General features: G+C 44.9%; 1 protein-coding gene across 1 annotated transcript; it reads right to left on the reverse strand.

Annotated features, from left to right (window-relative positions):
* Window positions 1-263: 263 nt before the first annotated feature.
* Window positions 264-18406, reverse strand: LOC131418585 (signal-regulatory protein beta-1-like). The gene is made up of 6 exons (XM_058563046.1): window positions 18281-18406; window positions 9651-10004; window positions 7642-7962; window positions 6724-7053; window positions 1202-1310; window positions 264-568 (listed from the first exon to the last, which is right to left on the reverse strand). Exons 1-5 carry the CDS (start codon window positions 18351-18353, stop codon window positions 1204-1206), a joined length of 1185 nt encoding a protein of 394 aa, XP_058419029.1. The 5' UTR covers window positions 18354-18406; the 3' UTR covers window positions 264-568; window positions 1202-1203.
* Between the last annotated feature and the right edge of the window lie 8722 nt (window positions 18407-27128).

Genomic DNA, 27128 nt, shown 5'->3' on the forward strand with positions numbered 1-27128 from the left:
GAAGAACTAGTGCTTTCATGACAGGGAGATTAGGAGAAACTTCTTTCTGGGTTTGAGGAGCAGGACATTTAGGCAAAGAGGAAAGACAACAATTTTTCTTCTTAAAATCAGAATAGGAATTCATTTGTACTCAAGAGTCAATAGAGCAACTCAACAAGGCTGGGGAGTTGGGGGTAGACATGAATCCAGAAGACAGAATAACTCTTGATGCATGAATATAAGTGTGTACTTCATGGCCAAGTTCCAAGGCAATCAATGAGAGATATCCTAATGTGTGTAGATTTGACTTGTTTCTGACCTTCTATGAAGATGTCATGAGTCAGTCCCCAGAGCTAGGTCCCATGTCCCCTGCTCAGGACCATGTATGAAGACCCAGCTCTGGGGGCATCAAGGACAGGGAGAAGGAGCAGCAGGAATGTGTGAGCAGGCGGGTGTCTGGGGAGGGGAGGCGTTTGGAGCAGAGTCATGGAAGCTTCTGGTAGAATCCTTCTCTGAGGCTGGGCCCCTCACAGAATGAATGGAGCAGCAGAGATTGGGGGTGGCACACAGCAGGGAAGGAAGGAAGGAGCTGTGGGAAACATATCCACATTTAATTATCTGCCCATCATTACAGAAATGTTCCCTGTGTGCCTCCTATGTCCCCAGTGCTGTTCTCCTCCTGAAAGGACTGTCGTGAGATGACAGGTTGATCCTGTGATTGGACTCTGCCACCTCACCCTTGCTCCTCAAGTGCTGATCCCCTCCCCATCCCTTCCACTCTGTCACTCAGAGGGTCAGAGCAGGTACAGCCCTCAGAGCAGCATCAAGGACTTCTCAGCATTACTCTAAAATGTGGGGTCCAATAGCCCCATGGAGCCTGAGAGATCAAATAAACTAGAGATGGTCTCCAAAGGAACCACCCACTCTGCTGACCCTCAGTCAGCTTCCCTCTGCCCACTTCCTCCACAGAACCCATAGGACTCTGTGCACACCCTTTGAAAACCCTAGGTCCAGCCCTCCTCCTACAGGACCCCACACAGTTCCTGGGATTGAGAACCTCTGAGAGGGATCAACAATACTCCTGAACATATTGAGGGAGGTGTGTCACCTTCTCTTAACTCCACGTGGGCCCTGACCTGGTGTGACCTTGGGATGGCCCCTTTTACTTACCTTCCCCTTTATGGGACAGACCTTGTCCTGCCGTCCCAGCCCCGCAACTTACAGTCAGGCCCTCCACTTCCTGTGGACGTAGAAGGAAGAGACACCGATGGCCAGCAGCAGCTTTGTGCTTAAGACGAGGACTACCAGAGGTAGAGTAGACAGCTCTTCACCTGAAAATCAAGGGACAGGAGGAGCCATTAGAGGGGCCACACAGGAGCCTCCACTTATTCCATCGGAGGCTCCCTGGGCCATCAACATTCTGAAGCTTTTGAATCTGCATCCTGCCCTGTGCTCAACCTTGATGCAGAAATTAGGGTTAAGATGTTCCTCATTCTCACTCTTCCTCATCTCAGGCTGCCTGGATTGTCCTCCTGGAGGGAAGGGTGGACAATGGGTACTCAGTGACCTGTAAGTGTGGTGCCTCATTTACTTACTTGATCCTCATACCTCTATGGAGCAGGTATTATTATCCTCATTCTGATAGGGAAACTGAGGCTCGGAGACTTTAGGGAGGCACACAAAATTAGTGGGATTCAATCCTAGGGAAATCCATCATTGCGGTCTACAGAATGACCAGAGACAGTGCCTTTTGGACCAAGTCCAAACTCTCAGGGTCGTAGGAATGAATGTCCACACAGCATGCAAGTGGAGTGAGGACAGGTTTCACGGTGGGCAAGAGAGATGCAAGGCTGCCCTCATTCATAGCAGGGGTGAGGCTAGATGACCCCATGTTCTCAGGAGCTGAGGTAACCCTCAGGGTGGCCGGACCTCATGAGACCTGCTGTCTGGAGAACAGCCTGGTGAGTCTAGGAAATGAGGTCTCATGCTTGGAGGGGCTTCAAACAGCATCTGGCCCACCTTGACCCCAGGGCGAGTGTATGCTGAAATCTTTCTGTTAGTCTCAGAAAATTGTATCTGAGGAAGTACAGTTGGGTTCTTTGCATTTTTACAGTGTGCCGTATTTGCTTTTAAAACTAACTAAATAAATATATTAAAATAGTTTTTTGTAGATGAATTTATCCCTAAGGAAGGAGAAGAGACCTCACCCTCTTTTGCTCTGGGGTACCTGAAGGATGACAGTTCTCACTGAGCAGCTCTCTGGGACTTTCTCTCAGGTGAAGAGAGCTGTGTTGTTCAAGTTTGCACCTCCTTCTGGATGGCAGCTTGCATCAGAGTACTGTCTGAACTGGAGTGCAGAGGCTCAGCCCTCTCCCCTCCATTGAAAACAGCTCTGAAAGACCACCCTGGTCCACAGCTCTGTGAGAGCACCGAGTCTGTGTTGTGCCTGCATTGTAGGTCACCAGCTCCCTGTCCCAGTCCTGCTGTCACTCTCACAGGCATGTTGATTGTGATAGCACTCCACAATATGCTTCCACATTCTCTTGTCCATTTCAGGGTCACTTCCCACTGTAACTGACCTATAGGTGTCCATCAGGGAGTGGTAAGAAAGCAAACTCTAAATGCAAATTTGGAACTGGATGACTGGGCTGGCTGACAAAGAGGACTCCTGCACTGGGGGAGGTGGAGCAGGGGAGGTCTTTACTTCTCCTAGTGGAGCAAGTATTCAAACTTCACCAGTGATGAACTGGGAGGGTGTAACCAGAGCCAGAGAATACATTGGTGTCCAGCATTTGAAATTGAGTTGGGAAATGGTAATTATAAGGACTATTGAATTAGATGGCTGTTGCTGGGGTTCAATCCTTTGGAGAAAGACCAAAGTAAGAGAATAAGAAAAGTAAGAGAGATTAATCACAAGTGAAAGGTCAAGTGTGGAAGCCAGCGGACTTCCTGGTAGCATTACAGAGTCTTATCCCCCAGAGCAAGGGGGCAGAAGAACTGAGGATGGGCCCAGGACATAATTATATTAGCAGAGCTACAGAGGAGGCTGAATTCTCAACTCCAGTGGGCCTGTCTGCCAGAATAGGACCCTGATGGGGACATATGGGACCCTGAGATGTGGGACAGGGACACATGGGCCAAAGCACTCAAGACTCTTCAGTGACTTCTGGCCACCGAGGACAATGGCAGCAACACAGCTCCTTGTCTCCAAACATGACCTCTAGAACACAACAAAACACAAAGAAAGGAAAGTAAATTCTACACAAAACTGGCTTCCAGTATTAGTTGAGTAGAAAATGCTAAAACTCCTAAATAACTGAATCAAAGAGAAAAATCACCAAACCCTGGTGCACCATCTCTCGCAAGGCTGCCATCCCAGCCTCACCCAGCCACCAGGAAAAGTGACCAGGGGAGCTGGAAGGTGAACCTGAGAATTATTTAGAAATCCCACCATCAATAGTAAATCCACATTAAATTTGAGAATATTGAAAAAGTGTCTGTCTTGCAGGTTAGAGAACAGAAGGGGTTTCAAAGTATGCCTAATTGAAAAGGGTTGGCACAGACTCCTCAGAGTCTGTGAACATGTTACTTACATGGCAAAATACACTAGCCTTGGTGATTAAGTTAAGGATCTCGAGATGGGGACATCATCTTGGGTTATCTGAATGGAAGCTGTGTAATCACAAAGAGCCTTGTAAGCGAAAGAAGGAGGCAGGAGAAACGGAGAAGGAGACATGAGGACAGAGTCAGAGGTGAGAGTGAGGTGGGGCCCTTAGCCAAGGAATGTGGGCAGCCTCTAGGAGCCGGAAAAGACAAGGACACGGATTGTCCCAAAGAGCTTCCAGAAATATCGCAGCCCTGCCACCCACTGTGGACCTCTGACCTCTAGAGCTGTAGGGTAATAAAATAGTATTGTTTAAAGCCACAGAAAGTGTGGTAATTTTTTACAGCAGCCATAGGAACCTAATACAAGGAGACTGGGACATTTCAAAAGGACCGATGTGGCAAAAGGGATGGGCTCAGTTTAAAGTGCATAACTTCTGAGGCAAAAAGGCAGAAAAGAAGGAGCAAGTGCTGTTTGGCAATTGAGTGGTGAAGAAAAAAAGGAAACGGGGTATGGAAATTAAAGATCCTGAAAGAAAAAGAGAACCAAAAAACTGAGAGGCCTCAGAACATTTGTCTCACTGTCAAAACCAACCAGCCAATCCAAACTCCATTAACACACCTGGATTATGCTGTACTGAGAGAAGAGAGGGCCATTAAGCCAGGAATATTGCAAGACACCCAGATATAATTAAAATGAACACAAAGATGTGCATCCTCACACCAGACCCACTGGACCCAGGACTGCAGTGGCTGGAGCACTCTGACACCCAGGGCAGGCTGGACATCCTGCTGCAGCAGGGTCACAGAGGCATCTTGCACTTTCCTCCAGCCTGCCAACCTGCACAACCCAAAAACCATTTCCAGACTCTGTACACTAGTGAGGGTGCTTGGTCAGGCACACTGAGAGCACGAGAACTAACAGCACTGGTCTGAGCCCCGGGGGAGGTGGAGACTGAGGAGCAAACCCAGGCTGGTCCAGACAGGATGGTGTGGACCCATCTCTCCCTGCTCTCCCCTATCAGTACAATCTGACCTCTAGAAACAATGCGAGGTACAAGCACAGGAGGATGCTGACAGTAGGACAAAGAAGCAGACTGGCTTGGCCCTGAGAACTGGAGGGAGAATACAGTGGCCAGGGGTCAAGGTTCCACTCTCCTGACTGTCCAGCACAGGAGGAGACCAGGATGGCAGTAGAGAAAAGAGAAGCATAAAACCAATCATCTAAGCTCCTGCCTCAGGAAACTAGAAAAGGAGGAGCAAAATAAACCCAAAGCAGACTGAAAGATGGAAATAGTAAAGAAAAGAGGAGAAAAATCAATGAACGTGAAAACAGAGAAACAATAGATAAAAATCCCTGAAACAAAATGCACGTTTTTTGGAAAGATCAATAATATTGAAAAACTTCTAGCAAGACTGACAATAAAAAAAGGAGGAATGACACATTCTAAAATCAGGAATGAAAGACGGGACATCACTACAGACCCTACAGATGTCAGAAGAATAATAAGGGGAGATTGTGAGCAATCCTACAGATAGATTTGAGAACTTAGAGAAAATGGACGAAATTCCTCAAAAAGCACAATCTGCCACAATTTACTCTATATGAAATGAATAATTTGAATAGCCCTAAACTGTTAAGGAAATTGAACTCATAATTTAAATATTCATGAAAAAGAATTTTTGAGACCCTGATGGTTGCACAGGAATATTCTACCAAGCATTAATGGATGAATTAAAACCATTTTGCTGGTTTAAAAATAGCTATAAAAGAAATTTGGGAAAATGTAAACGTATACTCCATTTTAGACGATATTAGGGAATTATTGTTAATTTTATTAAGTGTGTAATGGTATTGGTATTGTAGAAAACCAATGTCCTTAATCATATGATCACACAATAGTGGACTACACTTGCACCTGGATGTGCATACTTGACCAAGTTATTAGTGGACACAATTATGCAACTTCTGCATGTCTCTTGTTTTAAGGGACATTGTCTTCGTTTTCCTATATTACTTTTCCAGCAGGCAGGGTCATGGACACTTGATGTCCCAGGTTGACCCAGCAGATGAGGACAACTCCATAGGGCAGATGGAAGGAACGTGGGCCTTTGAAAGCTCTTCTGGAGTCAAGATTCCTGGAAACCTGACTCTATTCCCTTCTGATGTTACATGAGAGAGAAATGAGACATATTTTGTTCACTGAAAGGGGGACTTTGTAGGTCCCTGGGACAATGCCCAGCAGAGGAGGAATGTGTTTCTAATTAGCATGTATTTCTTGTACCGGCTGGTGGTCCCTGTCCTCAGGGACTCAGATTTACCTTGATTAATTTAGCCCAATCACATGGTCTAACAGCAAAAAATCTTCAACAACATACTAGCCATTGCTCCTCAAGTCCCATTGGTAAAACTCCAAACACACATGGTAGTTGAAGCAGGAAAAGTGATCCCAGAGGAACTGGAATTTGCATATAGTAAATGTGCAGTGAGCGGTTGTGATTACGGGTCCATTATCAGAAATCAGGGAACAAAGGAGTCTTGTGTTGTGACCACTCAGGGTCACCCAGGTATCTGGTCTAGACTCAAACCCCACGTCCTCAGGGCTCCCTTCTGAGAATTTCACAGAGTAGTTAGCAGGTGCAGGCGTCTGCTGGAGTGACATTACTGATGTGGATGGAAAAGTCCAGGATGGAATAGAGACTAGGCAGAGGTTAGAGAGAGCAAGGAGGAGGGAGGTGGGCTGACGTGGATGGTGAACTTAATCATTGTTAGGACGGAATAGAGACTAGGCAGAGGTTACAAAGAACAAGGAAGAGGGAAGTGGGTTGACGTTAATGGTGACATAATCATTGCTAGATGGAGAAAGCAAGAGGTGGAGGCTATGAACAGGATGAGCTCCCTCCTTCCCTTCTTCTTTATTTAACGTATATTTATGTCAACAGATCTATAAAGATATGCACCAAACTCTTACCAGTGGTGACTCTTGGAGTGTTTGATTTGGGAGAGGGGAGCTCACTTCCAAGTTGTGCTTTATATTTATAAACTTCTAGATTATTCTATAACAAGCATTAATGACTAATTTTAATATCTAAAAAATACAAAATTTAAAAGAGCCAGCTCAGTTGGAGTCGAGGCCTCACCAGCTGTTCCACCTGTGTCCTGCTCCTTCTGGTGGGCAGAGGCCTCCAGGGTTTGATGTTTGGTGATCGCCGGCTGCCCGTCATGCTCCACCTGGCAGGTGAGCACCACATCCTTCCTGTGGGCACAAGAGTTCACCAGAAGCCAGCTCGTCCAGTTAAAGGTCCCATCCTTGTTCTCTATGAGTGTTGAGGCCATTTCTGTTCGGGACACATTTCCATTCTCCAACCAGGTCAGCTTTAGGTGCCGGGGGTAGAACTTGTTCGCCTGGCAGGTGACGTTCACCAGGTTCCCTGACGTGGGGTGTTGGGAAACCTCCAAGGTGGGCGGAACTGAAACAGCACAGGACAGAAGCTCTGACCTTATGGAACAGACAGATCACAGAGGAGGGCTCCATAACTTAGTTCCCACCAACACAGGGGGAATCACCCAGGACAGTGCTAGGCATACAGCAGGCACTCAAATTCTGAGGGTGCTCTTTGCATATGAATGAGATCACAAACCACAGTGCCAAGCAGACAGTAGGTGCTCAGGGACTGGTAGCTCCTATTAGGGTCATAATGAGTGAAATCAAGAATCACAGCCCCTGACATACAGTGGGAGCATAATAACTGTAGCAAAATAAATGAAATCACCAAGCAGGTAGGGGCTGGGCTTAGAGTAGGTGCTCAATAATTGGAGCTGCTATTGGTAAAGCAGACGACACGACCTAGCACAGATCTTGGCACATGGCAGGTGTTCACCTGGCAGCTGCCATTTGAACAGGTGAGTGACCAGCACATCCAGGTGCCTGGTGATTGGGAAGGATGGTCAGGATCTAGATTCCAGGAAATCCAGGCCTGGAGCAAACAGCAGGGGGAGAAGCAGACTTGGGGGCTTGGGGGCAGGTGTGGGCTTGGGCTGGGGTGAGGGACATCTACCTTGGAGGGTCTCAGACAAGTTGGCTGTCCCACGAAGAGGAGGGCCCCCCTGCAGGGTGATGTGGGCCACCTCGCAGATGACCTGGGAGCGAACATCCCCCGGGGCCAGCACCACCTTGGCTGTGCTGGAGACGCTGTAGGAAACACTGTCTCCCTCTGGGTCCACGTTGGTCTGGGACGCTAAGAGCTCATTCCCATTTTTGAACCACTTCAGAGTGATGTGTCTGGGGGAGAAGCCGTGGGACTCGCAGGTGAAACTCACTGTCTGCTCAGGTGGGACCCTTGCCGTGGGGCCCGATACCACGGGGGGAGAGGGTTTGGCTACAAAAGGATCATTGATAAAAAATAAACATGATCATGATTATCATCACTTACTATAGGCAAGTGACTCTGTTAAGAACATTTGATATATTATTTTTTAATCCTTCTAATAGTGCTGGGAGGGCGGGTCATCATCCTCATCTTACAGAGGAGGACACACGGTTTCCCAGAGGTGAACTCTGAGTACGGGGCCAGGTTGTAGGGACAATCAATTTCTACCCTGTCTAGGAGGGAAATTTGTCAATATCCAACAAATTAAAATACACACACCAACTGACATAGCAATGCCACCTCCAGTGGGCATCTCCCACTTGAGTAGATTGCTACAGCGCTGGTCTAATATCCCAAGGTTAGGAACAACTTTGTATCCATCAATGGAAGACTGTAGAATGAAGGATGCTATCTCCATATGATGGATGTTATGCAGCTGTGGAAACAACGTGCAGCTCTTGGTGCTGATATGGAACTCTTGAATGGGGATGATGCAGTTGAAGGTGTGGAGAGGTTCCCAATCTCCTCGGGCCTCAGGGTCTAAATGCAAGGGGCTTCTGAACCTTTGGGAAACTGATGAAAAGGAGAAATGCTATCTCTCTGTTCAATGGTTTGGTGTAACAAGCTTTTATCCAGCACAAATGACGAGCCAGGCTATTCCAGGGAAAGAGTGTCCAAGGTTGAGGCAGGACGGAGCCTGCCTGGAATCAGATCTGCGTTCTGGAATGATCCCCTCACTCACTGGCCGTGTAACCATGGGCATGTAGCCCAGCTCCCCATCTGTACAAGGGGCATGGAGCTGGATGAGCCTAAAGGTCCTTTGTGCACTGACTTTTCAGGATTCAGGATCCTGGCCCTCTGGCAGAAAATCCTAAATGACCATCTCTGCTGCCTCAACGGGCAACCTCTAAATCACCTACATGAGGAACCTCTTCCCTGGGTGAGGGACATTCTGAGATGGCCCAGCTCTGCCTGGAGCCTTCAGGCACTGTGTGAGTTGGTCCTTGCATCACATGAGGGTTTTCTGGACAGACACACAGAGAACACCCAATCTCTGTGCGTCTCCTCCAGCCGGCTGTCAGAGTAAACAGAGAGTCTGTGCCTCTTAAGGATTCCTCTCAGTGTGATGTTTCTGAGGATGAAATGAAGAAACACACGTTCTCCCTCCTGGACCTGCATGGATTTCTCCTCACAGGAAGGGAAGAGGAGGTGAGCCTCCTGGAAGAAGAGCCTTTGCCTGCTGTGTCCACTGCTGCTTCCACAGCACTCAGAACAGAGCCTGGCACACAGTAGGTGCTCAGCTAGTGCTGAGTAAAGGAAGACTCAGCCAAATTGAGGGGCACTCTCTGGGGGCAGGGGCAAGGTCTTACCTTGTGACTGGGCGAGTCACTCAGACTTTCAGTTCCCTCCTCCCTGGAACAAAGGGCTGGACAGGATTGGAAAAGGCAAGGGCTATGGAGCCAGGCAGATGGGCATTCCAGAATTTTTCCCCCATTTACCAGCAGTGGGGCCTTGAGTAACTAGCACGATCTCTTAAGGCCTCAACTTCCCTGATCTGTGGAAGGGGGTGAGATCAGATCATTAACATAAGCACCCACTGCCACACCTGATTCTTGCTGTTGCTCAAAGAATGAGGGGCATAATTATTGACTTGTTGTCACACACCAAGGGACGAAGGAGGCCCACGCTGTACTCACCACTCACGGTGAGCTGGGTGCCTGGTCCAGACTTAAACTCCACGTCATCAGGTTTCCCTTTCTGGAACTTCACACAGTAGTAGATACCAGTGTCTGCTGGAGTGATGTTACTGATGCGGATGGAATAGTCCGTGTTGTTTCTCTTTGTGGTGTCTCCAACATTTTCTACTTGGGGGAAGTGGCCTCCTTTGAAACTGTAGATTAACTCCCGGCCTGGCCCTGTCCCCCTGAACCACTGGACGTGCCCCACAGGGAACAGGGAGGTCAGGGTGCAGCGCAGAGTGGCCTTCTCTCCAGCTGCGACAGACACTGACTTCTCAGGCTGAATCACCTGCAGCTCCTCACCTGTTGCTCCTGGAGGAGAACAAATCCATCATTTATTCATCCCTATGTGATCTTGTAGGTTTCTCAAGTGTTTATCAACAACAGCTTTCACTGACCAAGAGAACAGCACGAGCGGGCCTTGAGGCCAGCACGTTGCATATGTCATCACAGGTAACCTTCACAAGAAGCCTGCAATGTGAGACCCTAGTACAAATGGGGAACTGAGGCACAGAGAGGTTAAGAGATGTGGCAGAGGGTGGGTTTGAGTGCCTGTGCCCTCTCTGGGGGTTTCATGCTTTGCCAAATATTTCTGGCTGTCCACTTTCTGGCCTTAGGGCGTGTTGCATTTCTGGAACTTTGCATTGGGTAGGACAATGAGACGTTTTTAGACCATGAGTTGTGAGCAAGAGTGACGAAGGAATTTAGTGGGATATGCATTTAACTACAAGAACCTCTATGGATCAACTTCCCTCTTACGCGGAGATCCACATGCTCAGGATGGGTCTGCTCCATCAACCTGGATACTTGAGTGACACTGATGGGCAGAGCTCCCAACACAGAATGAAGATATAGTTTAATTAAGAAGTAAAACATTCTTTCAAGTACCTGGGATTTTTTAATTCATAGCATAATCATGTGGCATTAGTGTCCTAATCCTGCTGTAACGAATTACCAAAAACTTAGTGGCTTAAAACAATAGAAATTTTTTATCTTATAGTTCAGGAGGTCAGAAGTGCACAATTGGTGTTGCTGGGATAAAATCAAGGTGTCAGTCAAGCTGCATTTCTTCTGGAGGCTCTCTTCCTTGTCTTCTAAGTCCCAGCGGCTGCACATATTCCTTTTCTCATGGTTCCAGTCTTCCTATCACTCCAACCTCGTGCTTCCATTATCACTTGTACTTCTCTACCTTTGACTTTCCTGCCTCCTTCTTCTGAGGAGCCTTATGATATCATTGGGCTCACCTTGGTAATCTAGGATAATCTCCACATATCAACAGTCTTAACTTAATCACTTCTGCAAAATGTAAAAAAATTGCCATGAAACGTAAAATATTCACACGTTCTGAGTATTAGGAAAAGGATCACTTTGGGGGGCCATTGTTCTGCCTACCACACAGATCTCTTCTGACTTTCAGAAACCAGTTTCCATAACAAAAATCTGTGTATATGGCATTGACACACAGGTTGAATAAGGCAACTTATTGGAATCTGGATGAAGGACTATTCAAGCAGTCCACTGGTGAAACAGTCTGAAAAATAAAACTAGAAATCAATAAGAGAAGGAGAAATGGAATATTCATAAATAAAAAGAAATTAAGCAACATACTCTTAAAAAATCAATAGTCAAGGAAGAAATCACAAGAGAAATTAGAGAATACCTTGAGACAAATGAAAACAAAAATACAACATACCAAAATATCATAAATTAATAACTATATACCTTAAGACATTAGACAAAGAAGAGAAAAATAAACTCAAAGATAGGAAAAGGAAGAATATAATAAAGATTAGTGCAGAGATAACTAAAATGTAAATAGAAAAACAACAGAGAAAATCAACAAAACCAAGAGAGATTCTTCAAAAAGATCAACACAATTGACAAATCTTTGGCTAGACTGACTAATAAAAACAGAGAGAAGACCCAAATAACTAAAATCAGAAATTAAAGAACACTACCAAAATTTTGCCGAGATAAAAGAGATGATAAAACACTGCTATGAACAAGTGTACACCAGTAATTGGATAACCTAGATGAAGTGGACAAATCCCTAGAAATACACAACTTACCAAGACTGCATCACGAAGAAATAGAAAATCTGAATAGACCTTTAACTAGGAAGGAGATTAATCAATAATCAAAAATCTCCCAACAAAGAAAAGCCCAGGAGCACCAGACTTCACTGGTGAATTCTACCAAACATGTAAGGAAGAACTAACACTAATCCTCTGCAAATTCTTCCAAAAAGTTGAAGATGAAGGAAGTCTTCCTATCTTATCCAAAGTCATTCTGAGACTCATTTGAAGGCCAGCATTATCCTAATACCAAAGCCAGACAAATGCACTACAAGATAACTGAAGCAACAATCCTCAACAAAATACTAGCACCCCAAATTCAACAGCATATTAAAACAATTTCATACCACGACCAAGTAGGATTTTTTCCTGGGATGCAAGAATGGTTCAACATATGAAATTCAAACAATGTAATCTATGACATTAACAGAATGAAAAACAAAAGCCACATGATCATCTTATTTGATGCAGAAAAGCATTTGACAAAAGCCAAATTTTTTCATGATAAAATCAATCAATAAACAGGGAATAGATGGAAACTTCTACAAAATCATAAAGTCATATATGAAAAAACCACAGCTAACATCGTACTCAGAAATGGAGAAAGTCTGAAAGTTTTTCCCCTGAAAATCAGGAACAAGAAAAAGATGCTCACTTTTAGCATTTCTATTCAACACAATACTGGAATTTCTAGCAAAAGCAATGAGGCAAGAAAAATAAATAAAAGGCATTCAAAATAGAAAGGAAGAAGTAAAACCACCTCTGTTTGCACATGACATGATTTAATATGTAGCAACACCAAAGATTACACACAGACACACACACCTGTTAGAGCTAAGAAATAAATTAAGCAAATTTGCAGGATACAAAATCAACAGGTAAAAATCAGTTGCATTTCTATACATTAGTGATGAACAATCCAGAAAGGGAATCAAGCAAACAATTCCATTTACAATAGCATCAAAAGGTATAAAATCCTTAGGAGTAAATTGAACCATGGAGAGGAAAGACTTGTACACTGAAAAGTACAAAACATTGCTGAAAGAAATTAAAGAAGACATAAATAAAGGGAAAAACATCCCATGTTCATGGGTTGGAAGACTTCATATTGTTAAGATAAATACTGAATACTACCTAAAGCAATCTACAGATTCAATACAATCTATGTTTGGATTGGTGGTTACCAGAGGGGAGGACCGGAGGGAGGGGGGCAAAAGGGATGATTAGGCACATGTGTGTGGTGATGGACTGTAATTAGTATGTGAGTGGTGAACATGATGTAATCAGTGCAGAAATAGAAGTATAATGATGTACGCCTGAAAGTTATACAATGTTACAAACCAATGTTACTTCAATAAAAACAAAAAATACAATCTCTGTCAAAATCTCAATGGCAGGGGGCTGGCCTGATGGCCCAGCATGCAAGTGCGCACGCTCCACATTGGCGGCCCGGGGTTCGCAGATTCGGATGCTGGGCGCCCACCAACGCACTGCTTCTCAAGCCATGCTGTGGCAGCATCCCATATAAAGTAGAGGAAGATGGGCATGGATGTTAGCCCAGGGCCATCTTCCTCAGAAAAAAGAGGATGATCGGCATCGGATGTTAGCTCAGGGTTAGTCCTCCTCACAAAAGAAAAAAAAAATCTCAATGGCAGAAATATTTTTTGAGGAAATAGAAAAAAGCATTCTAAAACTCATATGAAATCCCAAGGGACCCCAAATAACCATTCTGAAAATGAAGAACACAGTTAGAGGACTCACACTTCCTGATTTAAGAAGTTTGTACAAATCTACAATAATCAAAGTAGTTTGGTACTGACATTACAGATATATAAACCATGGAATAAATAGGGAGCCTAGAAATAAACCCTCACGTACATGGTCGAGTGATTTTTCAACAATGGTGCCAAGGCCATTCAATGGGGAAAAGACAGTGTTTTCAATAAATAATACTGGGAAAACTGGATATCCACACACAAAAGACTGATGTTGGACCTTTACTTTATACTATATACACGAATGAACTCAAAATAGATACAGGCCTATATGTGAGAGCTTGAATTATAAAAATTTGAGGAAAAAAACACAGGTAAAAGTCATCAAGACATTGGATTTGGCAATGATTTTTTTTGGATATGACACCAAAAGTACAGGCAACAAAAGAAAAAATATGTAAATTGGACTTAATCAAAATTAAAAACTTTTGGACATCAGAGGGTACTACCAAGAGAATGAAAAGACAACTCACAGAATGGGAGAAAGTATTTGCAAAGCAAGTATCTCATAAGGGATTGATACCAGAATATATGAAGAACTCCTACAATTCAACAACAAATTAACAGAAAACCCAATTAAAAACGGACAGAGGACTTGAAAGACATTTTCCCAAAGAAGATATACAAATGGTCAGTAAACACAAGAAAAGATGCCCAACAACACTAGTCATTAGAAAAATACAAATCAAAACCACTATGAGACACTCCTCCACATTGCTTAGGATGTCTATCCTCAAAAACAAAATAAAAAACAGAAAATAAGTGTTGGCAAAATCGTGGAGAAGGTGAAACTCTTGTGCATTGCTGGTAGGAATATAAAATGTTGCAGCCACTGTGGAAAACAGTGGTAGTTTCTTAAAAAGTTAAACATAAAATTTACCATATGATCACAACAATTCCACTCTTAGGTATATACCCCAAAATATCAAAAGCTGGGACTCAGACACACATACATCAATGTCCATAGCAGCATTATTCACAATAGCTGAAAGGTAGTAGAAACAACGCAAATTTCCACCAAGAGATGAATGGATAAACAAAATGTGGTGTACAAATATTATGGAATGTTATTCAGCCCTAAAAAGCAATGACATTTTGATACATCCTGTAACATGGATGAAACTTGAAAATATGCTAAGTGAAATAAGCCAGATGCAAAAGGACAAATATATGATCCCACTTATATGCAGCACCTAGAAGAGGCTAATTCATAGTAACAAAAGGTAGAACGGAGGTTAGCCACTGGAGGGAAGGAGGAAAGGGGACTTACTGTTTAACGGGAACAGAGTTTCTGCTTAGGATGTTGAAAAAGCTCTGGAAATGTATGGTGGTGACTGTTTCACAACATTGTGAATGTACTTAATGCTGTTGAATTGGATCCTTAAAAATGGTTAAAATGGTAAATTTTAGGTTATGTGTATTTTGCCACAATCAAAAATATGTACTAACACAAGGTGATCGCCCCATGAAGAGCTTCTGAATTGGACTAACTGGCTCAAGGAAAAAGACAAAATGTGTGGTCCCAAAGGCTGATAGATTTGAGAAACCTGCTCTTGAATGGAGAGAGAGAGCCATGGGAGCAAGCATGGAAACAGCAGACTTCAAACTTGTGTTTTGAAAGAATTGTGGGCGGTTGACTGTGTTTGGACAATGAGTTATGAGTTGAAGGGACACAAGTCACCTTTGGGCCAATCACTGAACTGCAGCTGCAAGACTTTCCAGTTCCATTTCACTGCCTCAGGGACTAGCCAGTTTCTGGACACAGAGAGAAATAGAAAATCGTTCCTTCTTATCTTAAGTGTCCTAAAAAACAGGCCTGGGTTCTGGTGGCAGGGATATAAATCAGAGGAGCAGGCTGTTGTGGCGCTACAGATAAATCCTGTGTTCTTTTCTATTTCTTGTCTACTCCTCAGGGAAAAAAAATGTGCTTTACCTTTGCAGAGTGTGAGCTGGTGACCCCCACCCACTTAGCACTGTTTGTAACCAAACCTGCCTCCTAAGGAAGCACATGCTACTCCAGGGCAGGTCCTTTGGTGTGCCCAGAACATCAGGTGGTTTGGGTTTTTAAGTCTGGAGAAGAAGATTGGAACTGCTAAGAAAAAAAAATGGGGAGAAATATGAATGAATCTTGGAGGGAGAAATGGAAGGAATAGAGGAGGGAGGAGAGAAGAGGGAGCAGAGAGTCGAGACCCATCCGCCATCTGTGTATCTGTAATTCTTGTATTTACTTCTCTGGCCCAGGCCTTTCCCCAGAACTCTGGACTTGTATGTCCACTGCCCACTGGACATGTTCCTTGGATGGAAATAAACATCTACAGTTAACATGACCCAAAGTGAACTTCTGAATTTCCCCCACAGCCCTCTGTGTCTCAGCTGAGGCACCCTTACTCTTCCAGATGCTCAGGCCCCAAACCCTAGGAGTCTGTCCCTCTCACCCCAATCCTATGCATCAGGAAATCCTGTTGGCTCCACTCCAGCATGAATCCAAAATCTGGCCTCTTTCTCCTGTCTCTACTAGTTACTGTCCTGGCGCGAGCCACTTCTTGTTTGCATGAAGGCAGTGACCTCTTACATGCTCTAGTTGCTTCTATCTATGTCCTGTTTAGTCTACTCTCAACCAAATGCTAGAATAATTTAAAACTCATGTCAGATCATGTTACTTCTCTCTTCAAAACCTTGCAATGGCAGCCATGTCACTCAGAGCAAAAGACAAAATCCTTGAACACAGCAGGAAGATCCTATTCTAGGGCCTTTGCACACGCTGTTCCTTGTCAGAAGGGCTCTTCCCCCAGATTACCCGGGTGCTTTCCACCTTCTTTTTCTATTTGCTCAAATTTCCCTTCTCAGTGAAGCCCATCCAGACTACCCTGTTTAAAATATATCCCACCGACAGAGTCTTCCAGTTCTCTTATCCACCTATACTTTAATTCCTTACTTATCACTTATTGCTTTCCATTACAACACGTTCTTTACTCATTTATTGTGTCTATTGTTTACTGTCATTTCCCCGTTAGGTTATAAGCTTCGTGAGGACAACTACTTTGTCTCTTTTATTCACCAATGTACCCCAAGTTCCTACATAAGGTCCTGGCACATAGTAGGTGTCCAATAAATATTTGTATGATGTGTAAACTGCCCAGTGTGACACCTGCCAGGGACCCTGAAGTGTGTTTTAAGTGGGTAACCCCTATGGAAATTTTTCAGAAACTGAGTTTTCCATGTAGACGACTTGGTGAAAAACAAAAGCAAATTGCATATATGCAGGAAGCAGAAAAGCCCAGGAGAAGAAAACCACACTCTATTCCCCACACCTCACCATTCCCCACACCCAGTGGCAGAAGCTGCAGAAATCTCATGGGATGGAATTCAGGTAATGGTTAAATCCGTGAGCTCTGGAATTTGTTCTGAGTTCAAATCATAGCTCTACCATTGACCACTGAGGGACCCTGAACCTCTCCATGCTCCCGTTTTCTTATCTGTAAGGTAGAGGTGACAAGATTATCTACCTTAGATATAATGCTCTCTTGATAAAACAGCCATAGGCATTTCCAACAGTGTGTGGACATGGTGAGTCTTCAAGGCATTGAAGTTATTACTCATTAGATTTCCTGAGGGAGGGAGGCTTCAGCTGACGTTAGATGGCAGAGACACAGATATGGGTATGGCTACAGATACGGATATGGATATAATTACAGATACAGATCACATGGGCAGGAGTCTCTGTATCTTCATCCCCTTCTCTCCTCCTCACCTCTATCCAGTGTGGAAGTGGAACTCCAAGATAGTAACACACAAAACAGAGAAGTTTGCTTCTCTTAAGAGTTTGGGGAGGGTAAGGGGTAAATTTAGAGAAGTAGAAAGGAGGGATGTTGGCTGAGAGACAGGGAAAATTAAACATCTGGTCAATGTACATTTCAAGTAGACTGAAAATGATTTGAAGAAAACAATCAGGAAAGTCTTTTCAAAAGTCCTCTGTGTGTGTGCCTGTGTTATGTGTGTGTGTACACTTCCTCACACCAACTGATACACATGAACTCAGACATAAATACATGCATTCACAAATAGATATAAAAGTATGGCCTAGCCTGTATACAAAGTTGTTCTGAAGATTTGATGAAATTATAATACATATTAAGAACTCAGTAAAAATAATTGGCACAAGGAACCACCCAACACATCATTAACAAAATTTGCGAGTACACACAGCGGAAGTGAAACCCTGGTGATCTCTCAGTGGCGTGATGGTGGTGAGTATCCTTAGGTTTGCTTCTCTGTACTTTCTGATTTTTCTGCAATTGGCCTCCACTGAGAAGCTGAGCAACAAAGCATGGTAGAGGAATGAACTCTGGAGCTGGTTGTCCTGGACTTGAATCCCGGCTACTCCACTGCCTTAGATAGGTGACACTTGACAAGTTACTCTCTCTGCCTCAGTTTCCCCATCTGTAAATTGGGGATAATGGTCCTAGCTATCACACAGGTTGCTGTGAGGATTAGACGAGTTAATATACAGAAAGTCGTCCTTGTTGCTGTTTGAAGCACCATCTGTTTTGTCGCCTGTGGTGATCAGCTGCAGGTGATGGACCCACAGAGAAAACGCTCAGATCCCTGATTTCATGCTCTCAGATAATGCCCGGTCCTGGGCCAGCTCCGATAGCTCTGGGTGGTGCACCGGTGTTTACCTGGAGGCCCTAAAGTTCCCCAGAGAGAGGGAGGGGCTTCTACCCCAGGGAGTGCTCACCTGTGAGTCCCAGCAGTAGAGTCAGCAGCAGGCAAGGAGGAGGGGGGCGGGGCCGGGAGGCAAGGATGAGCATCCTGGAGGCCTGAGGAGCCTGCTCTGTTCCAGTGTGTGCTGGGGAGAACCCTGACTTCTGTGCTCTGTGGAGAGGAGGGAAGGCCCGCCTCCCGTGATATAAGAGGAAGCGCCTATGACGGGGTGACATGGCTGTGACAGCAACCTGCTTCTAGATTCTAGACAGTTCCTGCTTCTAGATTGTGAAATAGGAATCAGGAAGAGAAGGCAGCTACAGTTGAGGAGTTACTCAACTTATGTTTTCAGAGAGACATGGACAGGCCTAGTAGAAATAATGCTTCCTCCTGTCAACAAAAGGAATCATTTCCTGACTTCTTTCAGGAGGGGAAGTGGGTTATATGACCAGCAATTACACTCCCAGGCATTTATTTCAGAGAAATGAAAACTGATGTCCACACAAAAACCCACGCATGAATGTTTATAGTAGCTTTCTTTGTAATAGCAAGAAATGGGAAACATCCCAAAGCTCAATAATAAGTGAATGGTTAAACAACTGTGCTGCATCCATACAAGGAAATAACACTCAGCTAGTAAGTTTCTTGAAGTCATTTTGTGGAATGCACAGAATCAATCTCAAAATGTCACATATTGTATGATTCTGCTTGTATAACAGTCCTGAAGTTATAGAGATAGAGAACAGATTAGCATTTGCCAGAGGTTTGGTATGGTGGGGATGGGTGTCACTCTAAAGGGCCAGCACAAAGCAGACCTTTGTGGTCATGGAATTGTTCTGATTCTGATATGGTGGTGGTTACATAGACACACACATGAGAGGACCAGCATAAGCAAAAGGTGGGAATGTTACAGGATTCAGCATAAACAACAATCTCATAGTCATTATAACATAGACACTGACTAGTCAGTTATCCAAAATTATAGTATAATTATATTAGGGCAATGGGGAATAGAAAGTGTGCATGTGAGGCATGAGGTCAGGAGTAACACAACATTGTATGCTCACCTTCCTTAGTAGGAAGTCAATAAATAATGCCTAAGAGTCAGAAATCAAGAAGTAGCAATATGAGTGTGCTCTATGCAATATGGCAGTAAAATCTAAAATAATCAGTTAAAGAGTTGCAAATGGTTGCCCCTGTGAGGTGGAAGTGATGGGAGGTTAGGGAGACTCCAGTTTTCATATTAGAACCTGTAGAACTATTTGACTCTTAAACCGTGTGAGTATGTAACTTTGATAAAGGGAGAAACTAATTTTAGATTATTAGATTTATGTTATCAGAGTTACACATAAAGAGAATGTTCATACTATTAGCATTAATAAGAGAGTTTTATAAGCTTGCTGGGTGTAAATTGATGTTCAAAACTCAATTATAATCCTATACACTAGTCAAAAACCACTGAAAACAATAATAATAATTTTAAAGATTCCATAAATCAGAAAGCATTAAAGATAGCTCTAATTAGAGATGCATAAGACCATTACAGGGGGAAAAAAACCTGCAAAATTGTACATTGCAAGTCATAAAAGAAAACCTAAATAAATAGAGGTATATCATGTCCATGAATGGGAAAAATCAATACTGGAAAGATGTCAGTTTACCTGAATTAATATATAAATTCAACGCACTCAAATAATAATTCTAAAAGACTTTTTCATAAAACTCAACAAAGTGATTCAAAAATGCATTTGGACCAAGAAGAGCCACAGCAGTTTTGATCAACCAGAAGAGGTGGGAAGATTTGCCCCAAAGAAGTATGAAAACTTATGATAAAGCAATTCTAATTAACAACGTGTAGTTTTGACAGGGAGATAGCCACAAAGCTCAAGGGAACAAAGACCTCATGAAAAGAACCACAGATTTATGGAAACTTGATATATGGCACAGGTGGCAGTGCAGATCAGTCAATGCTGGATAATTTATCATTGTGGAAGAAAAAAATAAGATCTCTACCACCTATAACACACAGACACACACTCACACGCTCACACACACCCACAGCAGAAAAATCTAACTAGATCAAAGGCATAAATGGAAAGAGCAAAACTTGATCAAAAATTGTAAACTTTTTTTGCAACAAAAACTCCCAAATGATACCAACACTGCTGCTTTGCAGACCACATTAGAGGAACAAGAGGAAATCTCCTATATGTGCCCAAAGAAACAAAGATAAGAATGTTTGTTGCAAAGTTGTCTTAACAAAACATTAGATAAACCCTCAATATCCATCATGAGAAGAATTGATAGATTGTGGTATATTCTCACAATAGAAACCTATAGAGCAGTGGAAAAGTAAGAAAATGGAGCTCCATGTATCAACATGAATAAATCCCACAAACTGTGTTAAGCATAAAAATTGACATAAAGTTCCAGAATACTGCATATAGTATAACAGCAATTATATAACATTTAAAACATGCAATAATATTACATATGGCTTGAAGGTTTATACATATGTTATAAAAGTATAAAATCATGCTTGAGAATGATAAACACCAAACTCAGGGCAGTATTTTTAAAAGGAACAGAAGGAGCCAGCCCGGTGGCATAGTGGCTGAGTTCGTGCACTCCCCATCGGTGTCCCGGGGTTTGCCTGTCGGGATCCCAAGCACAGACCAACACACAGCTTATCAAAGCCAGGCTGTGGTGGCATCCCATATAGAGTAGCAGAAAATGGGCACAGATGTTAGCCCAGGGCCAGTCTTCCTCAGCAAAAAGAGTAAGATTGGCAACAGATGTTAGCTCAGGGCTAATCCTCCTCACCAAAAACACAAGGAACAGAAAAACATAATAGCAAAATGTTAATATTTTACAAAGATAGGATGGTAGGTCCATGGATACATTTTATATTATTCTTTATATATTTCAGAATAGAAAAATGCTTCTTCAACTTAGTGATTTCAAGATACATATATATTAAAAGGAAATCATACCTCAAAAGCTCTGAATAAAAGTACAAACTGCTGTGAAAATTAAGGGTTGGTTACGATCAGGGGCAGGATGGAGATGTATTCTCTTGACATGCTTGATTCTCTTTGGGTGGAGGCAGGGCCAGTCTGAAGCTCAGTGCATCAGGGTCCAGACACCCTGAGCCTCCATGACCAAAGCCCATCCTTGACTCAGCTGCAAATATCAGAGAAGGAGCATCAGGAGGGTGTGAGGAAGGGAGCATGTCCGTGGTGGAGGTGGGGGTGGTAGAGTCAAGGGCAGGGGTCTTGGGTAACCTCCAGGTCCTTGCAGCTTCTCCCCCCTTGAGTCCCTTGGGGAGGGCTAGAGGCAATGCACCACAGGGCATGCAGGAGCTGAAGGGAGAAACAGGCATTCATTCATTCATTCATCTATTAATTCCACAAATATTTATCTAGCACCTACTATGTTGCAGGCACTCTGACTGGCCTGGGTTCATGGCGCAGATCAGAAACGAAGACCCTACTCATTACACTCCAACACTTCTATCTGACTTCTGAACTCTCTCCCACACCCACATTCATCTTTGCCACTAGTAGCACCCACAAGTCCCTCAGATAGACTTTAGTGGTTGATTTTAATAATACTTTCCTTATTAATTCCGAAGACATGTCCTATGAAAACATCTTATGAGGGGACTCTGGAGTTTGGGTCTCATAACTTTGACCTTCATCCCACCTCCATAACTTGTATCCCTCACCTCCACAGTCCCAGTGAACTTCATTTAAAAACCTTCAAACTCCAGGGAACTGCACAATGTGTGAGAGTTGGAAACCTCTGAGAATTCCAACAGACAGTTGGAGAAAATAAGAGTGTTCACTACCTTTTCTTGAGGCTGGATCATCACTTTGTGGGCTTGCTCTGGACTCCTCTTGCCAGCCCATGACGGTGGCCCTGACCTCCCTCCCTAAGGACTATGGCCTGCCCCCAACTCTCCTGTTACAGGTTCTGCCACCTGTGAATGTAGGGGACTATGAAACTCATCACAAGTGGCACTTTGAGGCCCAGGAGGTTAGCCACAAAGATAAGGGCAGGTGTCTCTGGACCTAAATACCAATGGTCAGAAGGAGACATCAAATGGGGCCCTGTGAGTTTAAATACCTTACTCTACTCAGGAGACAGAGGTGAACCAGCTGCTCACAGGAGTACCGGTGAGCTTACTTGGGCTCGAAATGGGATTGTATCTGGTATAGGCTGCTCCAGACAGTGTGACGTTGGCCCTGATTGGAGGCTGTGCTTCATGCTGCACCTTAGAAGTGAGCACCTGCTCAGACACCAGCACCAACTCATTCATCAACTGCAATCTTTCCAGAGTGTTGGTCCCATCACCATTGTGCTTAGACGTGAGTTTCTCAGCTCCCTTGAACATTCGGCAGTTGTCCAGCCAGGTGAGATGCACACTCTGTGGATGGAATTTCTGCATGTGGCGGGTAAAGGACACCAAGTCCAAGGAGGGTTAAGCCTGGGACACTGTCACTGCACAAATAATGTAACTTGCTTCCCATCAGAAAGGACTAGTTTGTATGTTTTCACCCAGATCTACATATCCCGCTGGGTGAACATTTTTCTTATTTCTGCTGGACAGCAAAAAAATGGCACAGAGAAATTGAGGGGGAGTGGGATCATCCCCTGAGAATTCTCACTGCAGATAGATGAAGGCCAGATCTCTCAGGGAGAGAAAGAAAGTAGGTCACAGCCCCTGTTGTGAAGATGTGTTGTTTCACCAGCCCGGTGTCCTGTCCACCCTTTCACTGGTAGTGGCACGGACTATAAAACACGCAGGCACAGAGGCTCACATTCCTGTGGGGAGCTGTCCTTGCCCACCTCACATGGTTCTGGAGGGCTGTCAGTCCACACTCTGCTTACCCCTGTCGCCCACGCCTGGCCAATCCTAATCCTCCCTTCTCCCCTCCCTGTCTGGAATCTCCTCTGAGCCAGTCATTCATGCTCCCAAGCTGATCCAGCTTGACCAAGAAAAGCAGTGCTCTCCTCTGGGTCTGAACTGCTAGCGGCCGCTCCACCTAGTGGAGAAAGTCATCTGAGGACACAAAGGGTGAGCTGGAGGGAGGAGGAGAAAGAGGATTAGGATGGGGGGAAGGGAAGGAGGAGAAAGTGGAGGAGGAGGAGAGAAAAAAGAGGCAGAGAACAAGGAGAGAGTAGAGCACACTGGGTACTAGAGAGAAGGAGAATCCTGCACCTGCACCCACCCTGTTCCCAGCTGAGTAAGAATTCTGGTCTCTCTTTAAAATTGACTTCCAGGAACTTCCAGCTAGACCGGTCTTGATTAATAGCCTTCCCAAAAGGAACTTGGGCTCCAAAAGCAGTTCTTAACTCTGCCATTTCCTGCAGTCAAGTGTTAAGGTGGAGATCTTTCAACCTGAAGAGTGCATGGAATTGGGGAAGGGAGGTCCTGCTCCTTCTTCTTGGTGGGGGTGTGGGGGAGGGAGGAAGAAGTGGAATTTAGGGGGGAATGCTTGAGAGTTTTATCACCAGCCTAAGGTGTCCTCCCTTCCTTCCCCTTCATCCAGTGCTGCCCTGAGTCCCTGACCAACTACTGTCTATACCCCAGGCAGAAGGCCCCGGTTTCCACCCTGACCCTCCCAGCCGTGCTGCCCAGAGGGTCTGTGTGAGAGCCCACACCCACCTTTCCCCAGCCTGATGCCTGAGAATGGTGATGTTGGCCTGGACTGGGGGCTGCTCATCCTGGACCATCCAGAAGGCAAACTGGCTTCCGTCCAGCATGGCCTCTGCCCGACACGTGTGTGCCAGGGAGCAGATCCCATCTGGTTTCTCGTGACCTGGGGGGACTCCACGGTCTAGATCTTCTCCCTGTTCTCCACTCAGGTGAGGTGCAGGGACGAGGGATAGAAGTCGCTCAAGTGGCGGGGTGAGATTCACTCTCTGACCCACGTGGACGTGTGTCTCCGAGGGCTTGGTGATCTTCAGGGTGGGGACAACTAGACAGAGGGACAGAAAGAAACAGCTGAAGAAATTACCCCTGCCCGCCTGCCCCTAAGTTTCCCTCTCCCAGGAACCAGCCACAAGATCTTTCACAATCTCCTTAGTCACCTTTTCTTGAAAGAAAGAAAGAACTTTTTCTTCTATGCTCAGTGTAAGGCAAATAGAGCTAAATGTTATTAATATGGGTACATGTACTTGGGTCTCTGGTATTTTATTTTCTGTGGTTTCAAATATTTCATAGCATGAAATATAATTTAAGAATTACTAAAATACGATGCCCATGAGGACAGGGACTTAATTTTAGTCATTGCTGTATCCCCAGCACCTAGAACAGTGCCTAACACACAGTAGATATTCATGTATGTTGAATAAATAATAAGTATTTAAAATTGAAAACTAATACCAATGATATTAATAGAATAAAGATGCTTGGAATAGAAGATTGGGCCCAGATAATAATAATAATAGGATGAAACATTCATAAACAACTCCCTGTGTTCCAGGTGGTATTCTAGGTGCTTCACAAAGATTAACTCATTTAATCCTCACGTGAAACATATGAGGTAGGTCTTAATTTTATTCTCATTCTAAGAGGAAACTGAGGCACAGAGAGGTTAAGTAGCTTACCCAAGATCACACGAGTTGTGAAGTGGGATGGCCAGGATTGAACCAGGTGGTCGGCTCTGGAAGCCGTGTCTTCCCCGCTGTCCTACGAGATTAGCCACGGCATGAGGAACTCCGGTCTCCCATCTGTGAGATGGGGCTTCCGGCAAAAGACTTTTGAAAGCCAATGCTGCCAGGGAAACAATGCCCCCCACCCAAACCCACTGCCCGCTCACCATGGAGCACTTGAGAGAGGCTCTGCCAGGGCCGCGTGGGTGACTTCACAGGTGACCTCCAAGGAGACATCTTGTCAGGCCAGTGTCACCCACACCTTGCTGGGGCCGTGATGGAGTAATTGCCTTTGTTGTCAGCCACCAGGTGCTGAGCTGAGGCTGATGCTCATCTCTGTCCTTCATCCAGGCAACATTGAAATCCCAGGAGCTGAAGGGGCCAGCAGTGTTGTTGAAAGGCACCGAAAGTCCAGGGGTTGTCCTCCGAGACGTGCCCGTCAGAGAGATAAAGGGCTGCCCAGCTACGAAAGAGGGCATGTGACTGCACAGAGTGGGACATATCCAACACCAACAGCCTGTAAGAGATGCCCATGGTGGGTCAGGCCCTGCAGACTTACTGTGTGCCGTGTCTGGCTCCAGCATCCGGGAGTGTATGAAGAGATGATAACAAGCAAACGAGCAAATATATCATTATGACTGGATCTCAATGACTTCAGGGAAACCGAAAGAGTGTAGAGATGGAAAATGCTGGGGGGACTTATTCTAGAAGGGTGGGGGAAGAAGGATTCCTGGAGGAGGTGACATTTTGAGCTGAAACTGAGGAATGGATAGGAGCCAGCCATGGGAAGGTGCAGGGGAAGAACCTTTAAGAAAGGGGGAACAGCAGATGAGATTCATTTCAGATATGAAGAGCTTGGTGGACTTGGAAACTGAGAGCTCTCTAGGACTCCAGCATCGTGGGAAAAGAGGTCCAGATCGAGAAGACCCTTGTGGGACATGCTGACACTCTTGACTCTATTCTGGGTGTGATGGGAAGCAATCAGAGACTTTAAACAGAGGGGCAAGGGGGTCTCATTGACATGTTTTAGGAAACAACTGGGGTTGCCTTGTGGAGAGTGGAGAGGAGGGTGGCAGGATGAGAGCAGGGAGACCAGCAGGAAGGCTGGCACAGACCTCCAGGTATGAGGTGTTGGTGCCTGGACTAGGGTGGTGAGACATGGAGGGACCCGAGATACGTTTGGAAGATACAGCCAACAGGACTTGGTGATGGACTGGATGTGGGATGAGGGACAGAATGAATTATGGGTAAATAATTCTTAGGTTCTTCTCTTGAGCATCTGGGTGGATGTTGCTTCTAGTTTTTGAGATGGGGAAAACTGGACCCACTTGGGATGAGACAGGGGTGGTGAGGAATCAAGGTTTCCATTTTGGATATAAGTGTGAAGTCAAGAATCACTGCAGGCCCAGATGGTTGTCTTTCCTAATCAGGTCCTTCCCATCAACACCTCATCAGGCCTCCTATCCTCTTGCCTGCTCACCTCCAGTGACGGGGAACCCTCTAGCTGAGGCAGCTTCCTCCATCCTCACAAAGCTGGGACTATGACAAAGCACTTCTGATGCTCACCTAGGATCTGTCTCCTGGAGTCATCCCGGGTCAACTGCAGGACTAGACTCTTCCCTTCCCCTGAGGACAGAGATCTGACAGCAAGGACCTCTCCAAGTCTTCACTGCATCTCCTGAGCACCTTATCTGAGCCAGTATGGGAGTTAGGTGCTGGAGACACAGAGATGTGTCAGATGGGACCCCTGCCCTCAAGGAGCATCTGGTCAGGTGTGTGGGGAAATGAACCAGCATTGACAACACAGGGTGACAGGCGATGAGGGCAGCTCTGGAGGCCATGGGAACATGTCCTCTTAGCACACAGCTCTGGTACCTTCTGCATCGTGCTCTCCTCTCCTCTGATAATCATCACCCCACCCACACAGCACCCTGTGATTTATAAAACACTTTCAGGTGTAGGTTCTCATTTTCATCTGCATCTCACCCGTAGGAGGCTGGTATTATTGTCCCCACTTTCCAGAAGAAGAAACAGAGACTCAGAGGGGTTTAGGGACTTGCACAAGGTCACATAATGACCTGTCAGTGGCTAAGAAGGGATGTTAAGCAGGTCTACCTGACTTCGGGTCATCACTCAGGGGTTCCTTTCTCCCTCTGTCTTCCCACTCTCACGCTCTTTCTGACCTAGGTTCGGTAGCCACCCAGATGAGAGCTGATGTCAGG

This window comes from Diceros bicornis, chromosome 19, assembly GCF_020826845.1.
Source record: "Diceros bicornis minor isolate mBicDic1 chromosome 19, mDicBic1.mat.cur, whole genome shotgun sequence".
Taxonomy (NCBI): domain Eukaryota; kingdom Metazoa; phylum Chordata; class Mammalia; order Perissodactyla; family Rhinocerotidae; genus Diceros; species Diceros bicornis.

Coding starts and splice junctions, on each gene's coding strand:
- LOC131418585 (XM_058563046.1), bottom strand. CDS start 18,353: ATGCTCATCCTTGCCTCCCGGCCCCGCCCCCCTCCTCCTTGCCTGCTG. Junction 7,963..9,650: donor CACCCAGCTCACCGTGAGTG/GTGAGTACAGCG, acceptor ATCCTTTTGTAG/CCAAACCCTCTCCCCCCGTG. Junction 7,054..7,641: donor CTTGTCTGAGACCCTCCAAG/GTAGATGTCCCT, acceptor GTGCTGTTTCAG/TTCCGCCCACCTTGGAGGTT.